General features: G+C 50.0%; 1 protein-coding gene across 2 annotated transcripts in view; it reads left to right on the forward strand.

Moving 5' to 3' along the window:
- Positions 1–25,201, forward strand: part of LOC126419261 (synaptotagmin-5-like) — a 216,470-nt gene that overhangs the window by 60,227 nt on the left and 131,042 nt on the right. For both annotated transcript variants that reach the window (XM_050086418.1, XM_050086419.1), the window contains exon 2: positions 20,880–21,006. In XM_050086418.1, coding sequence (XP_049942375.1) covers positions 20,880–21,006 — 127 coding nt within the window. The remainder of the gene's footprint in view (positions 1–20,879; positions 21,007–25,201) is intronic.

The following is a 25,201-nucleotide window of genomic DNA, read 5'->3' on the forward strand; positions in this document are numbered from 1 at the left end:
AGACCCCGAGCGAAGAAAATTTCTAACCCGATCGGAAATCGAACTCAGGACCCCGCGAAGTAGAGGCAGTGGCGCTAACCATATTTTTTAAAACCTTACAAGTAATTTTTTACAACATTCAGTCACATAATTATTGAAACAATCAATCATTGTTAGTCCTTCAAAATAACAATCAGATTGGCCTCTGCAGCCAGGGACTGTGGCCGTGTGTGTTGGCCTAAACTTTACTTTTTTGTCAATCTTTTTGTTGTCAGTCTGCGACTAAACATCTCCGAAAAGGACTTTTAGATTCACAACACTTAAGTTACGAAGACCAAAAACTGAATTATTTTTGAGTGAAGCAACAAAAAGAAAATTATTTTTCATCAAGTCTCGACCTTTGTGTTTGAGAAATTTTCGTAACGTTTGTCATAATTTTTACGTTCCGCTGAGCCCGCAAAATAGTATGAGTAAGACATGTTAAAAAAAAAACTAGCTGCAGTTTTCTGCTTAGTTGACATTATCAAATGACCTGCGAAAGGAACATAGGTAAATTGTGGCCATTTCCTGTTTACATTTTCATTGGTAGTTACGTCTAGTAAGTACTGACGGCCGTATTCATTGCGCTGTTGACTGTAAATTTAACTCTATCTGTTGAGCTGCAGATGCTTTTGGCCGTCTGCTTTGAGGGTTCCTCGTAGGCATCTCTTCCTATCCACCCAGGGTTTCATAACTTCCTTTATCACGTTTTTCGCCTTCACCATTAGATCAAGAGCTACGCACGTTATATGAAACTTCTATAGACGTTAATATCGCTATTTTGAGTAACTTTAAGGGGGCAAAAAGCTTTAATTAATTTCCACTCGTCTGTATCTTGTAGTAGGAACCAGTTTCCCTTCTACTCCCAATGTTCAGCGTTCCATTCTGGCTGTCACATTTGCAGTTCACGCTGAAGGCTATTCATTTCTCTTCAGGGATTTCTTGCTCAAGTTTCCTAAACCTATTAACAAGTGAAAGAGGAGACAATTTTTCGTGATGCGTTTATTAATGCCTTTAAGGAGGCTTCCTTGACAGCTGCTTTAATTTTGGTGGCTCAGCATTCATTTACTGAGTACGGGCTTGGCGACGCCGGGGTCCTGAGCTGGGGACTGGTCAGCGCCGCCAGTCTCCTGTCCCCGTAACCCCCGGACATGCTTCAGCGACCACCGCATGGCGCGGCGGTGGAATGTTGTGTGCTGCGGGGAATGGTAATCTTGGCTTGACAGCCTGGATTGCGAGGAAGGTAAACCTCTATAAAAACCCCTCAATCTTACGGTGTGCTGCGCGCCTATAAGATGCATGGCTGGTGGGGTGGAACAGTCGAAAGCGGGCAACCTCTGTGGCACCTGCCGCGCCCCAGTTGTATAAGGCTTACCTAGGCACGCAGGGCTCTGTCTAGGTGGACTTCTAGTTCCCTAGCTGCTCGTGGGACCGAGATGGAACCCTCGAACTTTTATTCTTCTCCTGCCAGCGGAAAGGGTGGACCGCTGGTGGGTTCTAACACCCAATCCAACAAGAGGGCTCGTGTAGCCAGTCCTCCTGATTCAGGTTGTTGTGGCGTAACAAGACAGCTACGCCACACTGAAATAGCCGAAAGGCACGCGTAATCTCACGTAGATAGAGGTCTGAAACAGGATACGTAATGAATGGTAGCAAGAAAAGTACGTAGCTGCTTTAATACTTAACTTTTAATCCTTCATGTGAATACAGCATTCCTTGATGATACAAGTGAGACTTTATCTTAAAATGGTTAATGGCGCCTTGCTAGGTCGTAGCCATTGACTTAGCTGAAGGCTATTCTAACGGTCTCTCGGCAAATGGGAGAAAGGCTTCGTCAGTGTAGTCGCTAGCAAAGTCGTCGTACAACTGCGGCGAGTGCAAGTCCGTATCTCGAGACCTGCCTTGTGGTGGCGCTCGGTCTGCGATCACACAGTGGCGACACGCGGGTCCGACATGTACTAAATGGACCGCGGCCGATTTAAGCTTCCACCTAGCAAGTGTGGTGTCTGGCGGTGACACCACACAGGTAGTAGTAACAGAACGCATGCTGCTTCGCAGAATGTGTTTTTCATAATTAAAAGAAAAGATGGGAGTTTTGAAAAAGTTTCGCCATTTTATATACAGACGGGCTTAGAAGGTATTGCTGGCACATTAAAATCTGTAAAGCGCTTGCGAAATGGCACGTTGTTGGTTGAAACATCTAGCTTCCCGCAAGTCCAGAACCTTCAGAAGGCACAATTTCTTGGGGAGTTAGCGATAGAGACTGAATTTCACAACACCTTGAACTACAGCAAGGGTGTTGTGACTTGCAGAGATCTCGTTGACATTCCCCAAGACGAACTGAAGGCTGAAGGAAGGAATTGTCGACGTGCAACACATTATGAAACGGGTGGATGGTGCTCTCATAAAGACTGACTCATTTATCCTTACATTTAACACCACCAAATTGCCAGAGCATGTGAAGGCAGGTTTCCTACGTCTCAGTGTACGGCCTTATTACCCCAACCCCATGTGGTGTTTTAAATGCCAACACTTTGGACACACTACTCTCGGCTGTAGAGGGGAAGCCACTTGCGGGAATTGTGGTAAAGCCACCCATGAGGGAGTTGGTTGCTCCTCTCCTCCCAAGTGTGTCAACTGCTCTGGGGATCACCCTGTGTGGAGTAGGGAATGCAGAGTTTTCCTTGAGGAACGGAAGATCCAGGAACTAAAAACTACAAAACGCATCCCGTATGGTGAGGCGAAGAAAATCTACAAGTCCATGCAGCCGCCCACATTCGCTGCTTTCTTTTCTTCCGTTCTCAAACAACCAGTCTTGAAAACCGATGCTGCTACACAAACGGAGGTTGCTACTGTCAGCACTAACACCTGCGCTTGTCAATGTACGTGTGCTGCTGCCGTTCCTGTGAAGCCTGCTGCCCCCCCCCCTCCCCCGGCCTTCTGACCGGGCTGTGGTAGCTGACATCATGGATCTTCCTGCCCCTTCCCGGGTCCAGTCTTGTGCACTGCCCAGCACTGCTACACCCCGTACTGCTTCTGAGGTTTTGGCTCCAATGCCACCTCAGGCCAGAACATCGAAGCCAAAGACAAAGGTGAAGACTCGCCCACTAAAGGAGACTGCAGTTATACAGTCTCCTGATGTGGATGTCATTCTCTCTGATGTCTCTCTCGACTCCTCTTCTGAGGCGATGGAGGTTGATGTCAGACTGGGGCAATCATCTCGCCCCAAAACTGAGCCTCCACCTGTTGTGGGCTCTTCTCCCCAACAGAAAGTGAGAATGAAGGTACTCCTACCCTGATAGATGGCTCCCATTATACAGTGGAACATGAATGGATACCGGGCACATGTGGAGGAACTGTACCTCCTAGCACAGCAACGCCCCCTGTGCTTGTGTTTACAGGAAACACATTTAAAACCATCTGATGCTCCTGTACTAGGGGGCTATACGTCATATCGCAAAGATGACCTGACTGGAGAAAGGGCCAAAGGCGGAGTCGCTGTGTTTGTCAATAATGACCACCACTCCTCTGCCCTCCCCCTGGATACTGACCTGCAAGCAGTTGCAGTTGAAATTCATTCACCTCGGAGGCTTCCCGTTTGCTCCCTTTATTTACCCCCTCTGGATGCAATGACCTTAGACGCTCTCACAGATCTTATCGACCAACTCCCCTGCCCATTTCTTCTCCTGGGAGACTTCAATGCCCATCATGTCCTGTGGGGCTCCACTTCTCTTTGCGCTCGAGGTCGAATTTTGGAGAGCCTCCTAACATCTCAAGTGTTGTGCATCCTCAACACAGGTACACCGACTCATTTCTCTACTGCCACAGGGTCATTGTCAGCCATTGACCTATCTTTCTGCTCTCCAACCCTCACCGACTCTGTTCACTGGGAGGTCATTGACGACCTTCATTCCAGCGATCACTTCCCAATCCGCATTCATCTCCTGGATGGTGTATTGCTGGAGCCGCGGCAACCATCGTGGATGATTGGCAGGGCTAACTGGCCACTGTTCACTCGGTTGGCTGTCTTTGACCGCCACAATAACGTACAGGAATGGGTGGATCACATCACACTTGTGGTCCATCATGCTGCTGACCTGTCCATACCACAGTCTTCTGGCCCTCCTAAGCGGCGCCTTGTGACTTGGTGGACGGAAGAATGCCGTTCAGCCATCCGGGACAGGCGTGCGGCTCTTCGCCGATTTAAATGCCGCCCAACAGCGGTCAATCTTACCGTCTTTCGAATCGCGAGAGCCAGGGCACGCCGTGTCATTAAAGAGAGCAAGAAAAGGTCATGGCAGGAGTTCCTGGACTCCATCAACCGTTCCACTTGTTCCACAAGAGTATGGGAAGCCATCCGGAGGATTTCCGGTAAACATAGCCGTTTACCAATAGCTGCTGTCCTGAACCAGGGATGCCTCCAAACGACACCCAGAGCCATTGCTCAGACGCTGCAGGATCCAGCATTTCGTCGCTACCGTGCGACTGTCGAACGAGCGAAGCTGGACTTTCGGTCGAACAATTCTGAGGCCTACAACTCCCCTTTCTCCATGTGGGAACTTGAATCGGCACTTACTGCGGCTTCTGACACCGCACCAGGTTACGACCGCATCCGGTACTCCATGCTTCGCCATCTGCCAGCGGCGTCAAAGGAAATCCTCCTCGAATGTTTTAATCTCATATGGCGGACGGGAGTTTTCCCCACCTCGTGGAGGGAGGCAATCCTCATCCCTCTCCTCAAACCAGGCAAGGACCGCACATGTCCCAGTAGTTATCGTAGTATTGCCTTGACAAGCTGTGTCGGAAAGACCCTGGAACGAATGGTTAACCGTCGTCTGGTCTGGCTGCTAGAGACCAGGCAGCTCCTTAGCCGCTTTCAGTGTGGATTCCGAAAATTTCGGTCCACAGTCGACAACCTGACACTCCTCGAGGCGGCTATTCAGCAGGCTTTCCTCCGTCAGCATCACTGTATCGGTATCTTCTTTGATATCAGCAAGGCATATGATACTACTTGGAGACACTGTATTCTTGCACAACTGCATCAATGGGGCTTTCGTGGCCGCCTCCCCATTTTCATTCGGTCTTTCCTGTCTCAGCGGTTTTTTCGGACCCGCGTTGGTAACACACTGTCTGATCGCTTTGAGCAGGAGAACGGTGTCCCCCAGGGCAGTGTTTTAAGCGTTACCCTCTTTGCCATAGCCATAAACAGTATAACGTCTACAGTGAGGAGTCCAGTACAGTGCTCCTTGTTTGTGGACGACTTTGCTGTTTTCTGTTCCTCCTCCAGTGTTGCAACCGTGAGCCGTCAGTTGCAGCTAACAGTGCGGCGGTTAGAGGAGTGGGCTGCAAAGACAGGTTTTCGGTTTTCTGCCGATAAGTGTGTTTGTGTTCCTTTTAATCGTTCTCGTCGTCTTTTTACTTTGCCTGCCTTGCATATGGGGGATGCTGTCCTACATTTTAGAGACGCAGTGCGGTTTCTGGGACTAATTTTTGACTCCAGGTTGTCATGGCTGCCACACCTACGTGACTTGAAAGCCAGATCCCTGAAGGCACTCAACATCCTCAAGTGCCTCAGCCACAGGTCTTGGGGCGCGGACAGGGCGCGTCTCCTTCAGTTTTATCGGGCTTTTGTGCGTTCGCGGCTGGACTATGGGTGCACAGTATATGGGTCAGCGAGGCCATCTTATTTGCGGATCCTTGACGCTGTCCACCATGCTGGGATTCGACTGGCCACGGGTGCTTATCGGACCAGTCCCATACCAAGTCTCTGTGCTGAGGCTGGCGAACCGCCACTTACCATCCGGCGGCAGCTCCTTCTGGTGCGCCAGGCTTGTAAGTTTCTTGCGGCTCCCAGCTCGCCTGCTCACCGCCTTGTTGCCCATCCACCTCTGGACCGCCTTTTTTCCCACCGTCCCCGGGCTACGTTGCCATTTGGGATCCGTGTGCAACGTGTTCTAGAGTCGCTCGGTGTGGAGTCTGTACAACCCCAAATCCAGGGTTTTAACCACCTGCCACCCTGGTTACTGAAGAGGCCCAGAGTGATTTTAGATTTATTGCAGTACAAGAGGGGTTGCACTCCTGCCACCGTTTTTCATGCAGCATTTTCTGCTGTTTTATCTGAGCACCACGACTATGTAGCGGTTTTTACGGATGGGTCGAAACAAGGGGATTCCGTTGGCTGCTCCGTTGTTTTTCCGGATCGTGTCCTTAAGGTCCGACTGCCTCCGCCTTTCACGGTCTTTGATGCAGAATTGTCTGCGATCTTGCGGGCGCTGGAGGAGATGAGACATTCTTCCTCTCCTAAATTTCTTGTCTGTTCCGATTCCCTCAGTGCCCTTCAATCATTGCACCATTTGTATCCGGCAGTTACAGTAGTCCAGACCATCCAGGATGCCCTCCTCCGACTACAGCGACTGGGGAAGGTTGTAGCTTTCTGCTGGGTTCCGGGGCATGTTGGCATTGCTGGGAATGAAGGGGCAGATCTCGCAGCCAAGGAAGCGTGTCTTGATCCACACGTATCTCAGTGTGCTATCCCCTTGCACGCACTCACCTCGCTGTTGAGCTCCCGAGTCATGTGTCGGTGGGAGGACGAGTGGCTGGACGTGACTGACAATAAGCTCCGTCTAGTCAAGCCCACAACGCGTGTGTGGTGTACTTCCTTTCAGCCCCATCGACGGGACGAGGTTCTCCTCACTCGGCTTCGAATAGGCCACAGCCCTATGACGCATGGCTTCCTGCTCCGGCGGGAGGACCCTCCACTGTGTGGTGCTTGCGGCGTCCAGGTCACTGTGCGCCACGTTTTATTGGATTGCGTTTTATTTTCTGACCAGCGGGCCGAGGCTGCCTTGCCAGCGGACCTGCCAACTCTTTTAGGCAACACTCGGACGAATGTGGTTAAAGTTTTAAAGTTCTGTGCCATGTCGAATGTTTTTACAAAGATTTTAGGGAGGGGATTTTAACTTGTTTCCTGTGTGACAAGCTCGCCCATATTTTATGTAAGTGGCCAGACACTGACGGTTTCCTATGTCATTCTTGTCGCTATGTTATCCCTTACCTTAGGTTTTACCTTCTCAGGTCGTATTTTCCCTCTTTTCCTGCTTTGAGTGTGTTTTTCAGTTTTATTAGGTCTCTCCACATTCGTTCCTTTTACTGTGTGTCAGGGCGCTGATGACCTCGATGTTGAGCGCCCATAAACCCCAACACACACACACTGTTCTCTTTTCCTTGTGTTTCCTTTCCTTTTTTAGTGCGTTTCTTCTCCTCTTGTTTTGCCTCTGTATGTGAGGATTTGTAACTGCGTCAGGCCTGTACCTTTTAGCCGTTCTCCTTGTTCGCTGTCCATCTTCGTCCCTTCACTACATGTGTTCCTGTTTCTATGCGTTTGGGCGCAGATGACCACGCTGTTTAGCGCCCGAAAACCTCAAACCACAAACACACACACACAACAGTTCTAGCTGACTAGCCCACATCATCAAAATCCTGTACAATCCTAATTTGGACCCGAGATGATATGTGACCCAAGCATATTCATGAGACATATCCTGAGCATTTTTATATCGATAATACAGAAGGGTTGCAACGGCATCTTTCACCATCCCAGTTACTATCTCTTGATTCACGAAAGAATCTGGCCTTCCGGATTTAGAGGTTATGAAACACAGTTGTTGGTAACACTCAGGAATCAGGAGTAGAGAACCGACAGATCTGAAACATGAAACTGGTATTGCACGATATATACGATATGCTTCACCTTGGTCTCGGGGAAGGTATTAAAACAATAACCTACTTAGCTCGGAGAGGATTGATCATACCCCGAGTGATATCACATCAGCTACAGAGATCTCCACTAAACGGGGATTTGACATGTCAGTTGATCCAAGAATGTGAGTCTGATTGGAACTAATTATCTGACTGAATAAGATACTGGCTGCTGCTGTTTTAGGATCCCCCCGGGAACAGTACTCAACAAGCTGATGGGATCCCATATAGCCGGGACGAGGAGTGAGATTGTGCAACTCTGCATGCATGAGGGGATTACCTTGGTAAGATTGAAGCACAGGTGGAGCACAATCAGTAGATATGAGAGATTCGTGTAGCTTCCAGTCACAGTAATCCCCACTAAACCGTAAAGCCCACAGCTTGCACAGATCAGCTCCATGATTGAGAAGCCTAAATGCTCTGCCCCTTGGTAGTGTAAGTTATAATTAACTAATCCTCTACTAAACTTCCCCATGTAATCATTGGAAAAGTACATATGTATTGTGATATTAGGTCTAAACGTGTGGTTTATTTCTGAAACGAACTGGCGCATGTGGCTGCCAAAGATGCATGTTCCCTCCCTCACGTTGTTGAATGTGCCGTCCCCTCCATGCTGTTACCTCCCTTTTGCGTTTTCGTGTTATGCGTCAATGGGAAGAGGAGTGGCCGGCAGTCGGTGAAAATAAGCTGCGTCTGCTCAAGCCCACCACGCGGCCATGGCGTACGTCCTACCAGTCATGCATGCGGGATGAGGTTCTCCTCACTCGCCTCCGCATCGGGCACAGTCCCTCAACGCACGGTTCTTTACTCCGGCGGGAGGACCCCCCAATCTGCAGTGCTTGTGGCGTTCAGATTACTGTCCGCTACATTTTGCTTGACTGTCCTTTATTCTCTGACCAGAGGGCGGTGGTTTCCTTGCCACCGGATTTGCCCTCTATTTTGCAAGACGACGCAACGACTGTGGTTAAGGTCTTACGGTTTTGTGTCCTGTCCAATTTGTTGCCTCGGATTTTAGGGAGAGGATTTTAAAGTGGTACTGGGTGACTGGCTCACCCAGGCTTTAGGTAAGAGGTCCGCCAGTCACGATTACCTACTTGTTTCACTTCGATTTCTGTTCAATTTTCCTTGTGTTTCCTTTCCTTTTTTAGTGCGTTTCTTCTCCTCTTGTTTTGCCTCTGTATGTGAGGATTTGTAACTGCCTCAGGCCTTTACCTTTTAGCCGTTCTCCTTTTTCGCTGTCCGTCTTCGTCCCTTCTCCGCATGTGTTCCCGTTTCTATGCGTTTGGGCGCTGATGACCTCGCTGTTTAGCGCCCGAAAACCTCAAACCACACACACACACACACACACACACACAATAGTTCTAGCTGACTAGCCCACATCATCAAAATGGTGTACAATCCTAATTTGGACTCGAGATAATATGTGACCCGAGCACATTCATGAGACATATCCTGAGCATTTTTATATCGATAATACAGAAGGGTTGCAACGGCATCTTTCACCATCCCAGTTACTATCTCTTGATTCACGAAAGCATCTGGCCTTCCGGATTTAGAGGTTATGAAACACAGTTGTTGGTAACACTCAGGAATCACGAGTAGAGAACCGACAGATCTGTAACGTGAAACTGGTATCGCACGATATATATGATATGCTTCACCTTGGTCTTGGGGAAGGTATAAAAACAAAATCCTACTTAGCTCGGAGAGGATTGATCTTACCCCGAGTGATATCACATCAGCTACAGAGATCTCTACTAAATGGGGATTTGACAAGTCAGTTGAACCAAGAATGTGAGTCTGATTGGATCTAATTATCTGATTGAATAAGATACTGGCTGCTGCTGTCTTAGGATCCCCCCGGGAACAGTACTCAACAAGCTGATGGGATCCCATATAGCCGGGACGAGGAGTGAGATTGTGCAACTCTGCATACATGAGGGGATTACCTTGGTGAGATTGAAGCACAGGTGGAGCACAATCAGTAGATATGAGAGATTCGTGTAGCTTCCACTCACAGTAATCCCCACTAAACCGTAATAGGAGGCCCGGTGTTGCATCAAGCCCACAGCATGCACAGATCAGCTCCATGATCGAGAAGCCTAAATGCTCTGCCCCTTGGAAGTGTAAGTTATAATTAACTAATCCTCTACTAAACTTCCCCATGTAATCATTGGAAAAGTACACATGTGTTGTGATATTAGGTCTAAACGTGTGTTTTGTCTGAAACGAACTGGCGGATGTGGTTGCCAAAGATGCATGTTCCCTCCGTCACGTTGTTGAATGTGCCGTCCCCTCCATGCTGTTACCTCCCTTTTGCGCTTTCGTGTTATTCGTCAATGGGAAGAGGAGTGGATGGCAGTCGGTGAAAATAAGCTGCATCTGGTCAAGGCCACCACGCGGCCATGGCGTACGTCTTACCAGTCATGCAGGCGGGATGAGGTTTTCCTCACTCGCCTCCGCATCGGGCACAGTCCCTTAACGCATGGTTTTTTACTCCGGCGGAAGGACCCCCCAATCTGCAGTGGTTGTGGCGTCCAGATTACTGTCCGCCACATTTTACTTGACTGTCCTTTATTCTCTGACCAGAGGGCGGTGGTTTCCTTGCCATCGGATTTGCCCTCTATTTTGCAAGACGACGCAACGACTGTGGTTAAGGTCTTACGGTTTTGTGTCCTGTCCAATTTGTTGCCTCGGATTTTAGGGAGAGGATTTTAATGTACTGCTGGGTGACTGGCTCACTCAGGCTTTAGGTAAGAGGTCCGCCAGTCACGAGTACCTACTTGTTTCGCTTCGATTTCTGTTCAATTTTCCTTGTGTTTCCTTTCCTTTCTTAGTGCGTTTCTTCACCTGTTGTTTTGCCTCTGTATGTGAGGACTTGTAACTGCGTCAGGCCTGTACCTTTTAGCCGTTCTCCTTGTTCGCTGTCCGTCTTCGTCCCTTCACTGCATGTGTTCCTGTTTCAATGCGTTTGGGCGCTTATGACCACGCTGATTAGAGCCCGAAAACCTCAAACCAATCACGCACACACAAACACACACATGAGGTGGAGATTCTGGCATCGGCTGAGGACGTCGATCTCGCCAGTCCCTCAGATACCAGGTATAGTAGTAGCACAGGTGCTCTATTGGAGGCAGCAGGTGACCTAGTGGCGTAATCTGCCTTCTCAGTCCCTTCATGCCTTTCACAGCCATGGATAATATCATCCTCCAGTGGAACGGCAGCGGTTTCTTCCACCACCTGGCTGAGCTCCGACAACTTATCAGCCTTAACCCTTTCTTCTGCATTGCTCTTCAGGAAACTTGGTTTCCTGCATTGCGAACCCCCGCCCTCGGTGGCTATTGGGTTTATTATAAGAACCGCTCAGCTTATGAAAGGGTGTCTGGTGGCGTCTGGATCTATGTCCTTAACTCTCTTCACAGCGAGTCTGTCCCTCTACAAACAGCTTTAGAGGCTGTCGCTGTTCGGTAGTGGACGCCACAGGCTGTTACCGTCTGCAGTCTTTACCTTCCACCGGATGGTGATGTCGCGCAGTATGTCCTAGTTGCGCTGTTGGCCCAATTGCCGCCTAAATTGCGACTAAAAGGAGTCTCAGATGTTTCGGCCTTATGTGATGGTCCCCTCTCGGGTTTGACCTCCATCTTTCTAAATTATTCCGAAGAGCGAGCCACTTGGAGAAGGGCGCCTTACATGGTGCATTGTATCTGTCGTGCAATTAGACATTTAGCCGTCTATCTCGTCGTTGCAATGCTGTCCCGCTCGTTTTTGATCTCTTGGGCGATTACCACGCTGCACTCTGCGGTGTTTCTTTTAACTGCGACGACGACCTTGGCCATTTTTGCACCTAAGATCCAGCACGGTAACCAGTCGGTTGTGGTGGGGCCGCCATGTACCCTCTTGGTTGTAGCCCCCTGACAACACAGGGATCGCTCTACTGATGCCTGCGCCGTTAACTCCCCACGTATGCCAAGGAGTAGATGCCCATCGCCCTGGGGCATCGGGACTCCCGGCAATGGCCATCCTGCCAGGTGGCCTTTGCTGTGGCTGGGTGGCGCCCGTGGGGAGGGCCCTTGGTCGGAGTAGGTGGCATCAGGGCGGATGACCCGCAATGAAGGGTGGTACATCATCTCTCGCTGGCGGCCAGCCGTCAGCAGTCTCTAAGCGTTCCAAAGCTCACTTTAAGGCTAATGTGTATGACACCAAATCATTCCCCTCCCTGGCCACACCATGGGAGGAACGAAAGGCTGTGAATGAGAGCGAAAGATACTCGCCCCGTTATCTCGTCTGTACCAGAGCTGACGGGGTCTCGTTTGTGTCTGTGAAGCCTCAGTTCTTTGTCGAACATTTAGAGGACAAGTTCGGCGAGGTGGAGGGCTTGTCCAAGATGCGGTCTGGATCGGTGTTGATAAAAACGGCATCCTCTGCCCAGTAACGAGCCTTGCTGGCTTGTACAAAGTTGGGGGAGTGTCTGTTACTATCACCCCACATAACAGCTTAAATATGGTCCAGGGAATTATTTTTCACCGCGATCTCCTTTTACAGTCCGATGACGAGCTGCGCGCCAACTTGGAGCGCCGAGGTGTCCATTTCGTCCGGCGCGTCCACCGGGGTCCGAGGGATCGTCAAGTTGCCACCAGTGCCTTCATCTTGGCCTTCGGGGGTGACACGTTACCTGAGAAGGTCAAGGTGATGGTGTACTGTTGTGATGTCAAGCCGTATATCCCTCCCCCGATGCGGTGCTTCAAGTGTTGGAAGTTCGGCCACATGTCTTCATGCTGTGCTTCCGACCTCGTCTGTCGCGATTGCGGTCGACCGTCCCATCCTGATCATCCCTGTGCGCCGCCTCCAATCTGTGTGAACTGTGGTGCGCACCATCCGCCTTGCTCGCCAGACTGTCCGATTCTGCAGAAGGAGCGGAAGATCATGGAAATCAAGACTCTCGACTGCCTGACGTACACTGAGGCGAAGCGGAAATATGATCGACTTCATCCAGTGCGCATGACAGCTTCTTATGCCACAACTGTTACTCCTTCTACATTTCCATCCACTCCAGTCAGCTCTCAGAGTCGAAGTCCCACACCTGCCCCCTTGATGGTGGGGGGCACTAAACCTCCTGTTGCTCCTGCTCCATCTACTTCAGGAGCAACACCCCCCCCAACCATCGGGGACATCAGTCCCCCCTTCCCAGCCGGAGAAGCGTAAGACTTCTTCGGCTACTCTCGTAAGGAAGGGGTCCCTTGGGGACCTCCCTTCGCACGTTCCGACCGGTTCCAAAGCCGACAGCCACAAGTGGCTCAAACAACCGCCAGTCCCTGGTCGTCGGGACACACAGTCATCGTCTGTCCCTGAGACTGACCCAGTGACGCCCTCCCAGCCTGAACCACTCAAGGCGCAGTGCGAGAAGCAGAAGAAGAAGAAACTCCCCAAGGATACCGACATTGCGGTGGCACCCATTCCACCGCTTCCTACAAGCTCTGCGTCTGAGGATGAGGTGGAGATTCTGGCGTCCACTGAGGACATGGATCTCGCCAGTCCCTCGGATGCAATAGATAGCTGTTGTCCAGGTGGTGACTCAGTACCAGCAGGGGCCCCGGAGGCGTAATCTGCCTCCCCAGTCCCTTCACGCCTTTCCCATCCATGGCTAATAACATCCTCCAGTGGAACTGCAGCGGTTTCTTCCGCCATCTAGCTGAGCTCCGCCACCTTATCAGCCGTCATCCTTTCCTTTGCATTGCTCTGCAGGAAACTTGGTTTCCAGCAATGCGAACCCCCGCCCTCCGTGGCTATCGGGGTTATTTTAAGAACCGGGCAGCTTATGCAAGGGTGTCTGGTGGCGTCTGCATATATGTCCTGAACTCTCTTCACAGCGAGTTTGTGCCTCTACAAACAGCTTTAGAGGCTGTCGCTGTTCGGGTGTGGACGCCCCAGGCCATTACCGTCTGCAGTATTTACCTTCCACCTGATGGTACTGTCGCGCAGCATGTCCTGGCTGCTCTGATAGCACAACTGCCGCCACCTTTCTTGCTGCTGGGCGATTTCAATGCCCACAACCCTCTATGGGGTGGGACTGTCTCCGACGATCGTGGTCGGGCCGTGGAGCATGTGTTGGCTCAGCTCGACCTTAGCCTCTTAAACACCGGTGCTCCCACGCATTTCAGTGTGGCCCATGGCTCGTTCTCGGCCATCGATCTCTCTATTTGCAGCCCTGGACTTGTCCCATCCCTCCACTGGAGAGTGCATCCTGACCTGTGTGGTAGTGACCATTTTCCCATCTATTTGTCACTGCCCCAGTGTCATTCTTCTGGGCGCTTGCCCCGCTGGGCTCTCCACAGGGCTGACTGGCCAGCTTTTACTTCCGCTGCAACCATTGAGTCTCCCCCACAGGGTGACATTGACGAGGTGGTGCGTGTTTTAACCACGTCCATCATTTCAGCGGCCGAGGCTGCCATCCCCCGTTCTTCTGGCCACCCTCGGAGGAGGGCTGTACCCTGGTGGTCGCCGGAGGGTGCTGAGGCTATTCGCGACCGTCGGCGGGCTCTCCAGCGTCATAGGCGGCACCCGTCTCTTGAGACTCTCATCACCTTTAAGAGGCTCCGTGCCTTCGCCCGTCGTCTTATTGCACTGCGTAAGCAGGAGTGCTGGGAGAGGTATGTCTCATCCTTGGGCTCCCATGTCTCCCCCTCGCTTGTGTGGTCCCGGATCCGGAGGATTTACGGAAACCAGACCCCTATGGGTGTCCCTGGGCTCTCCTTGGACGGCGCTGTCTGCACGGACGCTGCCGCCATTGCTGAACGGCTTGCCGCGCACTTTGCTCAGAGCTCTGCGACTGCATCCTATCCCCCCGCCTTTCGCTCTCTAAAGGAGCGAGCCGAGCGGACGCCGTTCTCATTCCACACGCGTCGTTCTGAAACATACAATGCTCCTTTCAGCGAGAGGGAATTCCTCGCTGCCCTCGCCGATTGTCCTGATACAGCACCAGGCCCAGACTGCATCCACGCGCAGATGCTGAAGCATCTCTCCAGGGACTGCCAGAGACACATTCTCGTGATATTTAATCGCATTTGGAGCGAAGGCGTGTTCCCGTCGCAATGGCGAGAGGGTGTTATTGTCCCCATCTTGAAGCCCGGTGCGGACCCACTGGCGGTGGACAACTATCGTCCCATTACCCTCACCAACGTTTTGTGCAAATTGCTCGAACGTATGGTGTATGGTGGGGCGGCGTTTGTGTTGGGTCCTTGAGTCGCGCGGTCTCTTCGCTCCATCCCAGGGTGGCTTCCGTCGGGGCCGGTCTGCCACGGACAATTTGGTGCGGCTGGAATCTGTAGTCTGTACGGCCTTTGCCCGACGTCAGCATCTCGTTGCTGTATTTTTCGATCTGCGGAAGGCGTACGACACCACATGGCGGCATCACATCCTCGCCACGTTGCATGAGTGGGGTCTTCGTGGTCGGCTCCCGGCTTTTCTTCAAACCTTTTTATTGCGCCGCTCTTTCCGGGTGCAAGTCGGTGCTACCTCTAGTTCATCTTATATACAGGAAAATGGGGTCCCGCAGGGCTCAGTGTTGAGCGTCTCCTTATTTCTAGTGGCCATTAATGGTCTGGCTGCAGCCGTGGGGTCGTCGGTGTCTCCTTCTTTGTATGCCGACGACTTCTGCATCTCATTTAGCTCCATGACTACGGGAGTCGCCGACCGCAGGCTGCAAGTCGCCGTTCGCAAGGCAGCATCATGGACTCTGACTCATGGTTTTCAGTTCTCTGCAGCCAAGACTCGAGTTATGCACTTCTGCAGGCGTCGGACGGTCCACCCTCATCCTGAACTTTACCTCGACGGCTACCTGCTTGAAGTGGTGGACACTTGCCGCTTCTTGGGACTCGTGTTTGATGCCCGGCTCACATGGGTTCCTCATGTTACTCAGCTGAAGCAAAAATGCTGGCGGCACCTCAACGCCCTCCGCTGCCTTAGCCACACGTCTTGGGGTGCAGATCGCTGCATGCTGCTGCGATTGTACAGAGCCCTTGTGCAGTCCCGGCTTGATTATGGGTGCCTGGCCTATGGGTCTGCATCACCCTCAGTGTTGAAGTTGTTAGACCCCATACACCACTGTGGGGTTCGGCTTGCAACTGGCGCTTTTCGTACCAGCCCCGTAGATAGTCTACTGGTGGAGGCCGGGGTTCCCCCGCTGCGGATTCGCCGCCATCGACTGCTCGCCGACTATGCTGTCCACGTGCATTGCTCGCCAGACCATCCCAATCGTCGCCTGCTTTTCCCCGCCATGTTCCTCCATCTGCCCGAATAGCGACCTACGTCTGGGCTTTCCGTAGCTGTCCGTGTCCAGTCCCTGCTGTCAGAACTGGGGTCATTCCCTCTTCTGCCTCCCTTCCGGGTCCGTACACCTACGCCTCCCTGGTGTTTGTCCCGGCCGTCCGTCCGTCTGGATTTGGCACAGGTATCTAAGGACTCGGTTCCGCCTGTGGCCCTCCGTCGCCGTTTTCTTGCGCTCCTCGAATCATTTCCGGGCTGTGAGCCTGTCTACACTGATGGTTCCCTGGTTGATGGTCGCACTGCCTACGCTTTTGCTCACGCTGCCCATGTTGAGCAACGCTCCTTGCCGGCTGGCTGCAGTCTTTTTACTGCAGAGCTGGTGGCCATCTTGCGCGCTCTTGAGCATATGCGTTTCTGCTCAGGTAGGTCCATCGTCATCTGCAGTGACTCCCTGAGCAGCCTTCAGGCCATCGACCGCTGCTATCCCTCTTCTCCTCTGGTGTCCTCTATTCAGGAGTCTGTTTCCGCCATTGCCCATTCTGGACGTTCGGTGGTCTTGGTTTGGACGCCAGGTCATGTTGGCATCCCAGGGAACGAACGTGTTGACAGGCTGGCCAAAGGGGCGCTCGACGCCCCAGCTTTGGAGATCGGCCTCACGGCTCCCGATCAGCAGCTGGTGTTGCGCCGTAAGGTGCTTGGGATGTGGTCTGCTGAGTGGCGAGGCTTGCCAATGCCTAATAAACTGCGGGCTGTCAAGGAGACGACCGATGTGTGGCGCTCCTCCCTGCGGTCTTCTCACAGGGACTCTGTTATCCTGTGTCGGCTCAGCATCGGCCATACATACCTGACACACAGCCATCTTTTGCGTCAGGAGGATCCCCCCCTGTGTCGGTGTGGGTCCCGGCTGACGGTCGCCCACATTTTATTGGAGTGTCCCCGACTGCGCACCCTTCGGCAGTCTTTTAATTTCCCGGGCACCTTGCCTTTGATTTTATGCGACGATGCCTCCATGGCTGACAATGTTTTACATTTTATCCGTGCTAGTCCTTTTTATGGATCCATTTAGGGGGGTCCTGCACTTTTCCGTTTCTGTGTCTTTTGTCCTCGCATCTCTCCATATTTGTTGCTGTTTTGGTGTCTCATCAGATGTTTGACTCTTTCCCTTTTTTGTTGTCGTGGTCAGTCAACCAGTCTCCGGCCATCTTCTTTTCTTCTATTTCTTTCTGTCTGGTGTTCGTCTGTACTCTTCTTTTCTGTAGTGTTCGTTGCCTAATTTGTGCTCTTTAGCACCTGGGGGGGGGGGGGGGTAGTCTCCTTCCCCTTGGGGTTTTATCTGCTCTGCGACTTTGTCGCGCTTGTTTTTGGAATGGGGGACTGATGACCTTAGCTGTTTAGTCCCCCTTAAACATCCCAACAACCACCACCACCACCTCCTGGATGAGGCTGTGGCATTACCAGTGCCGCCCAGGTGGCACCTCTTCAGAGCTGACTGGACACTTTTCAGCCATTTGGCTGTTTTGGAACACCATGCCAGCATCCACGAATTGGTCGACCATGTTACAGCCGTGATCTGCCATGCTGCTGAATTGTCGATCCCACGGTCCTCAAGTCATCCCAAGAGGCGTCCTGTCCCTTGGTGGACCACTGAGTGCCGCTCAGCCATCCAAGCCCGCCGTGCAGCTCTGCGCCGCTTCAAGTGCCGTCCCTCAGCTGACAATCTTGCGGCCTTTCGGGTGGCAAGGGCCAAAGCGCGGCGAGTGATTAAAGAGAGCATACGAAGGTCATGGCAATCGTTCTTGAACTACATTCCCGCTCCACTAGTTTACGAAAGTATGGGAAGCCATCAGGAGGATTTCCGGGAAATGCAGCCAACTACCTGTCACGGCATTGCTGCATCAGGGATGTCTCCTCATGGCGCCGAGAGACGTTGCCCAGACACTGGTCAAGCATTTTGCGGAATCTACCGCCACTATTAACTGTGATCGAGAGGGGTCACTTGGACTTCCGGTCTCCAAATTCTGAACCCTACAACTGCCCCTTCACAATGTGGGAACTGGATTCGGCGCTGTCTGTGGCTCATGATACTGCGCCCGGTCATGATCAAATCCGGTACAGCGTGCTGCAGTACTTGTTGCTGCCATCCAAGGAAGTTCTCCTGAATTGTTTTAATATGATATGGTTATCCAGCACATTCCCTGACTCGTGGAGGGAGGCGATTTTGATTCCCATCCTCAAACCTGGGAGGGACCGATCGTATCCCAGTAGTTGTTGGAGTATTGCTTTGACGAGCTGTGTCGGGAAGATGTTGGAACGCATGGTCAACCGTCGCCTGGTTTGGCTGCTCGAGACCAGGCAGCTCCTTAGCCACTCTCAGTGTGGCCTTCGGAGATGTCGTTCAACTATAGACAACTTGACCCTGCTTGAGGCGGCCATCAAGCAGGCCTTCCTACGTAACCAGCATTGTCTAGGTGTATTCTTTGACATTAATAAGGCCTATGACACTACTTGGCGCCGCCTTAACCTCAATCAACTCCATCAGTGGGGCTTTCATGGCCATCTCCTCATCTTCATTTGGTCCTTTCTTTCCCGCCGCCTGTTTCGATAACGGGTTGGTAAAGTGGTATCTGATTTGTACGTGCAGGAGAATGGTGTTCCTCAGGGAAGCGTTTTAGGTGTCACCCTCTTTGCCGTCTCCATTAACAGTATCACGTCCACTATCCGGAGTCCTGCCCAGTGCTCCTTGTTTGTGGACGATTTTGCTGTTTTCTGTTCTTCCTCCAGTCTTGTCACTGCTAGTCGGCAGCTGCAGCTTACGATACAGCGATTAGAGGCATGGACTGCGAAGACGGGTTTTACCTTTTCTGCAGACAAATGTGTGTGTGTTCATTTTAATCGTTCTCGACGTGCTTTTACCTCCCCTGAATTGCGTCTGTGGGACACCATTCTTCCTTTTAGCGACACTGTGCGGTTCCTGGGCCTCACGTTTGATTCGAAGTTGTCGTGGTTGCCGCACCTTAAAGACCTGAAGGTGCGGGCCCCGAAGGCGCTGAATATTTTGAAGTGTCTGAGCCATCAGTCCTGGGGAGCAGATCGGGCGCGTCTGCTGCAGTTTTATAGGACTTTCGTCCGGTCGCGTCTTGACTATGGATGCACCGTGTATGGGTCAGCGAGGCCTTCGTATCTGAAGATTCTTGACGCAGTACACCATGAGGGTATCAGGCTGGCTACTGGTGCCTTCCGTACCAGTCCCGTCCCCAGCCTGTGTGCTGAGGCAAGGGAACCGCCGCTCGCCATCCGGCGGAAACTCCTCATGGTGCGATGGGTGTGTCAATTCCTTGCCTGTCCTACCTCCCCTGCATACCCTACTGTTGCCCGACCGCCTATGGAACGTCTCTTTTCCAGTCGTCCCAGGGCAACGAGACCATTTGGGATTCGTGCCAAGCATTTGCTTGAGTCCCTTGGTGTGGAGTGTGTGGCACCCCAACTCCAGGGTTTTACCCGTCTGCCTCCCTGGTTGCTCCAGAGGCCCAGCGTCCTTTTAGACTTGTCAGAGTACCGGAGGAGGTGCACTCCTGTGATTGTTTTTACCTCCTTATTTTACGATATTTTAAACTAGCATGCCGAGCATGTACCAGTATTTACGGATGGCTCTAAACAGGGGGACTCTGTTGGTTGTGCTGTTGTTTTCCCTGATCGAGTCGTCAAGTTACGGCTTCCTGCAGCGTTTACCATCTTTGATGCCAAATTGTTTGCGATCTGGCGGGCATTGGAGCAGATGAGATGTGTTCCCAGTCTTAAGTTTCTCGTCTGTTCTGACTCCCTGAGTGCCCTTCAGACCATGCAGCACTTGTACCCAGCGGATACGGTCGTCCAGAACATCCATGATGCCCTACTCCACCTGCAACGGCAGGGGAAGGAGGTTTCTTTCTGCTGGGTGCCGGGGACGTGGGTATTAGGGGAAACGAACTGGCGGATGTGGCTGCCAAAGATGCATGTTCCCTCCCTCACGTTGTTGAATGTGCCGTCCCCCTCCATGCTGTTACCTCCCTTTTGCGTTTTCGTGTTATGCGTCAATGGGAAGAGGAGTGGCTGGCAGTCGGTGAAAATAAGCTGCATCTGGTCAAGGCCACCACGCGGCCAAGGCGGTACGTCCTACCAGTCATGCAGGCAGGATGAGATTCTCCTCACTCGCCTCCGCATCGGGCACAGTCCCTCAACGCACGGTTTTTTACTCCAGCGGGAGGACCCCCCAATCTGCAGTGCTTGTGCCACATTACTGTCCGCCACATTTTACTTTACTGTCCTTTATTCTCTGACCAGAGGGCGGTGGTTTCCTTGCCACCGGATTTGCCCTCTATTTTGCAAGACGACGCAACGACTGTGGTTAAGGTCTTACGGTTTTGTGTCCTGTCCAATTTGTTGCCTCGGATTTTAGGGAGAGGATTTTAATGTGCTGCTGGGTGACTGGCTCCCCCAGATTGTAGGTAAGAGGTCCGCCATTCACGATTACCTTCTTGTTTCACTTCGATTTCTGTTCTCTTTTCCTTGTGTTTCCTTTCCTTTTTAGTGCGTTTCTTCTCCTCTTGTTTTGCCTCTGTATGTGAGGATTTGTAACTGCGTCAGGCCTGTGTCTTTTGGCCGTTCTCCCTGTTCGCTGTCCGTCTTCGTCCCTTCACTGTATGTGTCCCTGTTTCTATGCGTTTGGGCGCTGATGACCACGCTGTTTAGCGCCCGAAAACCTCAAACCACACACACACACGCTATTGAGTACATGTTCAAGGAGTTCTGTTATTTACGGCTCAAAGTCTGGTGTGTACATGCCCTCTGTGCTGTGTCATCAGATGCCGCTGGGAGCAGGTGGTCGCCTGCTGGTGCTGGCGGCTGGAGCGAGCTCAGTGCTGCTGGCGCTGCTGGTGGTGGCCTGTCTGGTGGGGCCCGGCTGCTGCCTCTACGAGTACCTGCACCGCAGTGAGTACCTATCCGGATGCTTGCTGTCGATCAGACAGTATCACGCATCCTTCTTACAGTCAACAGATATCTTGGTTGAGGACTCCAGTACACTATTGATACCAATTTATAACCAGTACATTGCATGACAGAACTCGTGTGATGACGCCCAAAAGAGAGCGTATAGGAGTACTGAACCCCAAAAACCATTGTAGTAAAAAGGAATGTGTTTCTACATATATCAGTTTCCAAATGTTTCATCTCATGTTTGGAGACGTAAGTAGTGTGAAAATTAAGAAATTGTAGAAAACTAGGATCTGTGTTCAGCACCGGGTATTTCCCAGTTGCTTGCTCCTGCGAACGGTTTTGCTTGCATTCTGACATGTATGGAGAATGTTCCAGCCAGATTAATGGGAACATTCACAGGCTCGGTCTACCTGCTGCAACCACAATAATAATACTATTTGGGAGTCCATAGGAAGCTGACTTTGGCAAGAAACAATGGGAAATACATTCCACTAATAAAAAAATAAAAGGAAAACTTGCTTCTGAATGCAGGTGGAAAGGACTAAAAAGTATTCCAATCATTTACAGACTCGCATAACTATAGTCAGTTGACCTGTCTTCAGAAGCTAAGTGTGCTAAAAAAAACACTGATACTATTGAACGCACACTTTGATTTTATATTGTATAAATTTTGATATTGTTAAAATTATGCAAGACTGTTGCCATTAATGTTCTTAAATCAATGCCATGACTTACACACTTCTCAAAATTTTGGATGAATGCTTCTAAACGCAGTAGTTATGTGAAATTCTAGGAAGTTATGCTAAAGCAATGTAAACAAACTTATTATTATTGTTATTATTAAAACATTTCATATTATCTTATTGCTATTATTGTTATACTTGTAGACATCTGCATCACGTTCAAAGAGAATTTGAAGGTAAATTATATTTGTGGCTGAGTTCTGGATCTGTGTTTGTCACAGGTAGCCCATTTCACTTTTCCAAATAGTAACTGTGTGAACACTGCAAAAATGACACATTACTGTGTAATTTTGCATCTGGCTGCAGTCTTCTGTAATAATCACTTGAGTATGTGTACATTTCTGCAGGTCTGCAGGTGGAAGTATTTCGTTTCTAAGCAGATAAAGGACATGGGAACTATATTGTGAAAAAGAGGAAACCTGTTACTTATGTACTGGAGAAAACTACAAGAAAATTAGTGACATACAACATACAGGAGTCTATGGACTGATGTCTGATGGTTTACGATATTGTCACACTATACCAGAGGAAAGAATGCAGCTGTTACTAACTTCTTAACTTGAAGCACCTGCATAAAGCTGACCCCCTCCTTCTGAGAAAATATGTCCTGACCTGTAGCGTAAATATTCCCAAATTTGTTGCAAGATTTTATTGGAGTTCAGCCTGATGAACAATCCTGGTGCAAAATCTGACCTACTGGGGGTGGGTCGTCGACCACTATGTATATCCCCAAACAGCATCAACTGTCTTAAATAGCCTGTATTAGCCAACCACTCATTACACACTTCATGTTTGGCACATATATAAAAAATAAATGAATGAATAAGGTAAAGAACATATATTAAACTTCATTTTGGTTTGATACAATGTCAAGAAACCAGTACCTAAAATTACATATTTCAACAGGCTCAGAACAGTTAGACAACCTATCTGAAAAACACATACATCAAACTTAATACTATTTCATGGTGAAAAGTCTCCCAGAGGTAGTGATGTACAGGCCTTGACAATATAGTGATATTCAAAAAGAAAATTGTAGTGGTAATAAAAAGATTGTCAGCGTTATCTGACTTCTAACAATGCGTCAAAAGTAGTTAAACAGCTCACACTTTCTTATAATTGAGTCATATAGGTCCAAATAATTTGAGTTACATAATGTACTGTTGCCACACATAACAGCCTGATGTCTAACTGCTGCAGGCCATACCACCATACCTTGTTTAATGTCTGAAAATATCTCACTGTGAGAAAATCTGTTATGTGTTTCCAACTTTGCTTATCACGATCTGTAACTTGAACAGGACTTTCCTTTTGGCCACTACTTGTGCAACCATAGATCAATAAGATGGTGGCACCCTATGTTCACGTAAACAATACACGAATAAAGGGAATAATCTAGTTAGAAATTATAGTACAACATGAGCTGTTTAAAGCGAATATATTTCTCTTCAGAAACACAGACACAAATTAAAAGTTTTCAGTGAGAATTGTGTTGATACAAAACAAACTTTCATCGCCGTAACAAACTGATATCATTTTGCAAGCCAACATTTTCATTCTCATAAAACCTGAGGTAGAGGGATTAAATACAAATATAATGAAATGAACTTTAAAGTTATGCAGTAATCAGCATCTCAATATTTGACAAATTCACACTCTCTCAGCCGACAGTACTGGATGTGAATGCATGTAAGTGAAATGGATGCCCAGAAGAATGCAAATCCACAGCCTAAGTCACCCCTAATGGTAGCACGAAATTCAGCATAATAAAAAGACTTGGAATTGTCTTAGTGGTAATCATACAAATTATTCATCATAACTTACCATCAGGCGAAGCTAGTTTCATCATATAATGTGCTACATCAAATATAGTTAAAAATCAGAACTATCTCAATACTCCAATTACTGTATACCAAAGGTTAATGGGTGACCACCTTTGAAAAAGGAAGGCACATGGATCCTCTACACACATATGATTGGCTGAGGACCATTGGCTAACCAAACACTGGATTTCTTACGGAATGTCCCTCAGGGGCTCAGCATTCATTTGATGAGTACGTGCTTGGCGACCCTGGGGTTCCTGATCTGGGGCTGGTAAGCGCCGCCAGTCGTCTGTTACCGTAAGCTCTGGGCATGCTTCAGCAACCACCATGTGAAGCGGTGGTGGAACGTTGTGTATCACAGGGAACGGGGATCTTGGATTGCCTGCTCTTTATAAAGAAAAACCTCAATCTCAAGGTATGCTGCGTGCTGAGGAAATGCATGGCTGTTGGGGTGGAGCAGTCGTTAGCAGGCAACCACGGGGGAACCTGCGACACCTCAGTTTTTCCCTGGCTGCCCGTGGAACAGAGATGGAACCCTCGAAATCTTCTCCTCCCAGCTAGAAGGGTGTATTGCCTTGGAGGGAGGTTAGTCCTTCTGACAACCAACTTGTTGTTAGAAATGGGGTTCAAGGAATCATGAATCAGTATGTCTTTGTAGTGATCAAAACAAAGGAGGGGACTTTTAAAAAGGTGTCCCTCTTCTATATCCATAAAGGCTTAGAAGGAGTTGCTGGTATCTAAAGTCTATTAAGCAGTTGCGAAATGGTTCCTTTGCTGGTCGAGACTAACCATGCAAAGCAGGTGGAACTACTTAGGAAGTCACAAAAATTGGGTGAGTATGACATTGTTGAGTTGCATAACTCCCCTTACTCTAGCAAAGGTGTGGTCACTTGCTGTGATGTTATGGACATTGATGCTGCTGAACTCAAACAAGAATGGGCATCAGAGGGGATGATAGATGTGGAACAAAGGACACCTCGACTCGAGTACGGATGTCAAGCTTATGGATCTGCAAGACCTTCGTACCTCAAAATGTTGGATGTGATTCACCAGGAGGGTATTAGGCTTTCAACGGGGGCTTATTACATGAGTCCAGTTGCTAGTCTATGGGTCGAAGCTGGAGAGCCTCCACTGTCCATTCAGCGTCTTCTCCTTGTGACATTCTTGTTGCTATGTTTCCCCTTTCCTTAGGTTTTACTTTCTTAGGTAGCATTTTCCTTCTTTTCCTGCTTTGTCTGAGTGTGTGCTTTAGTTTTCTTAGGTCTGTCCACATTCGTTCCTTTTAATGTGTGTCAGGGCGCTGATGACCTCGATGTTGAGCGCCCATAAGCCCCAACACACCACCACCACCATCCTGCTTTCTTTGAGTGTGTGCTTTAGTTTTCTTAGGTCTGTCCACATTCGTTCCTTTTAATGTGTGTCAGGGCGCTGGTGACCTCGATGTTGAGCGCCCATAAGCCCCAACACACCACCACCACCACCATCCTTGTGGTACGGCAAGCATACAGGGCCAAGTCCACTCCTATTTCGTTGGCATCCAACACCTTTTCACAGCTGGCACTGGACCGTTTCTTCCGCCACCGTCCGAAGACAACAAAGCCGTTTGGCATCCGCACAAAGGAG

This window comes from Schistocerca serialis, chromosome 9 (genome assembly GCF_023864345.2).
Source record: "Schistocerca serialis cubense isolate TAMUIC-IGC-003099 chromosome 9, iqSchSeri2.2, whole genome shotgun sequence".
NCBI classification, from domain to species: Eukaryota; Metazoa; Arthropoda; class Insecta; order Orthoptera; family Acrididae; genus Schistocerca; species Schistocerca serialis.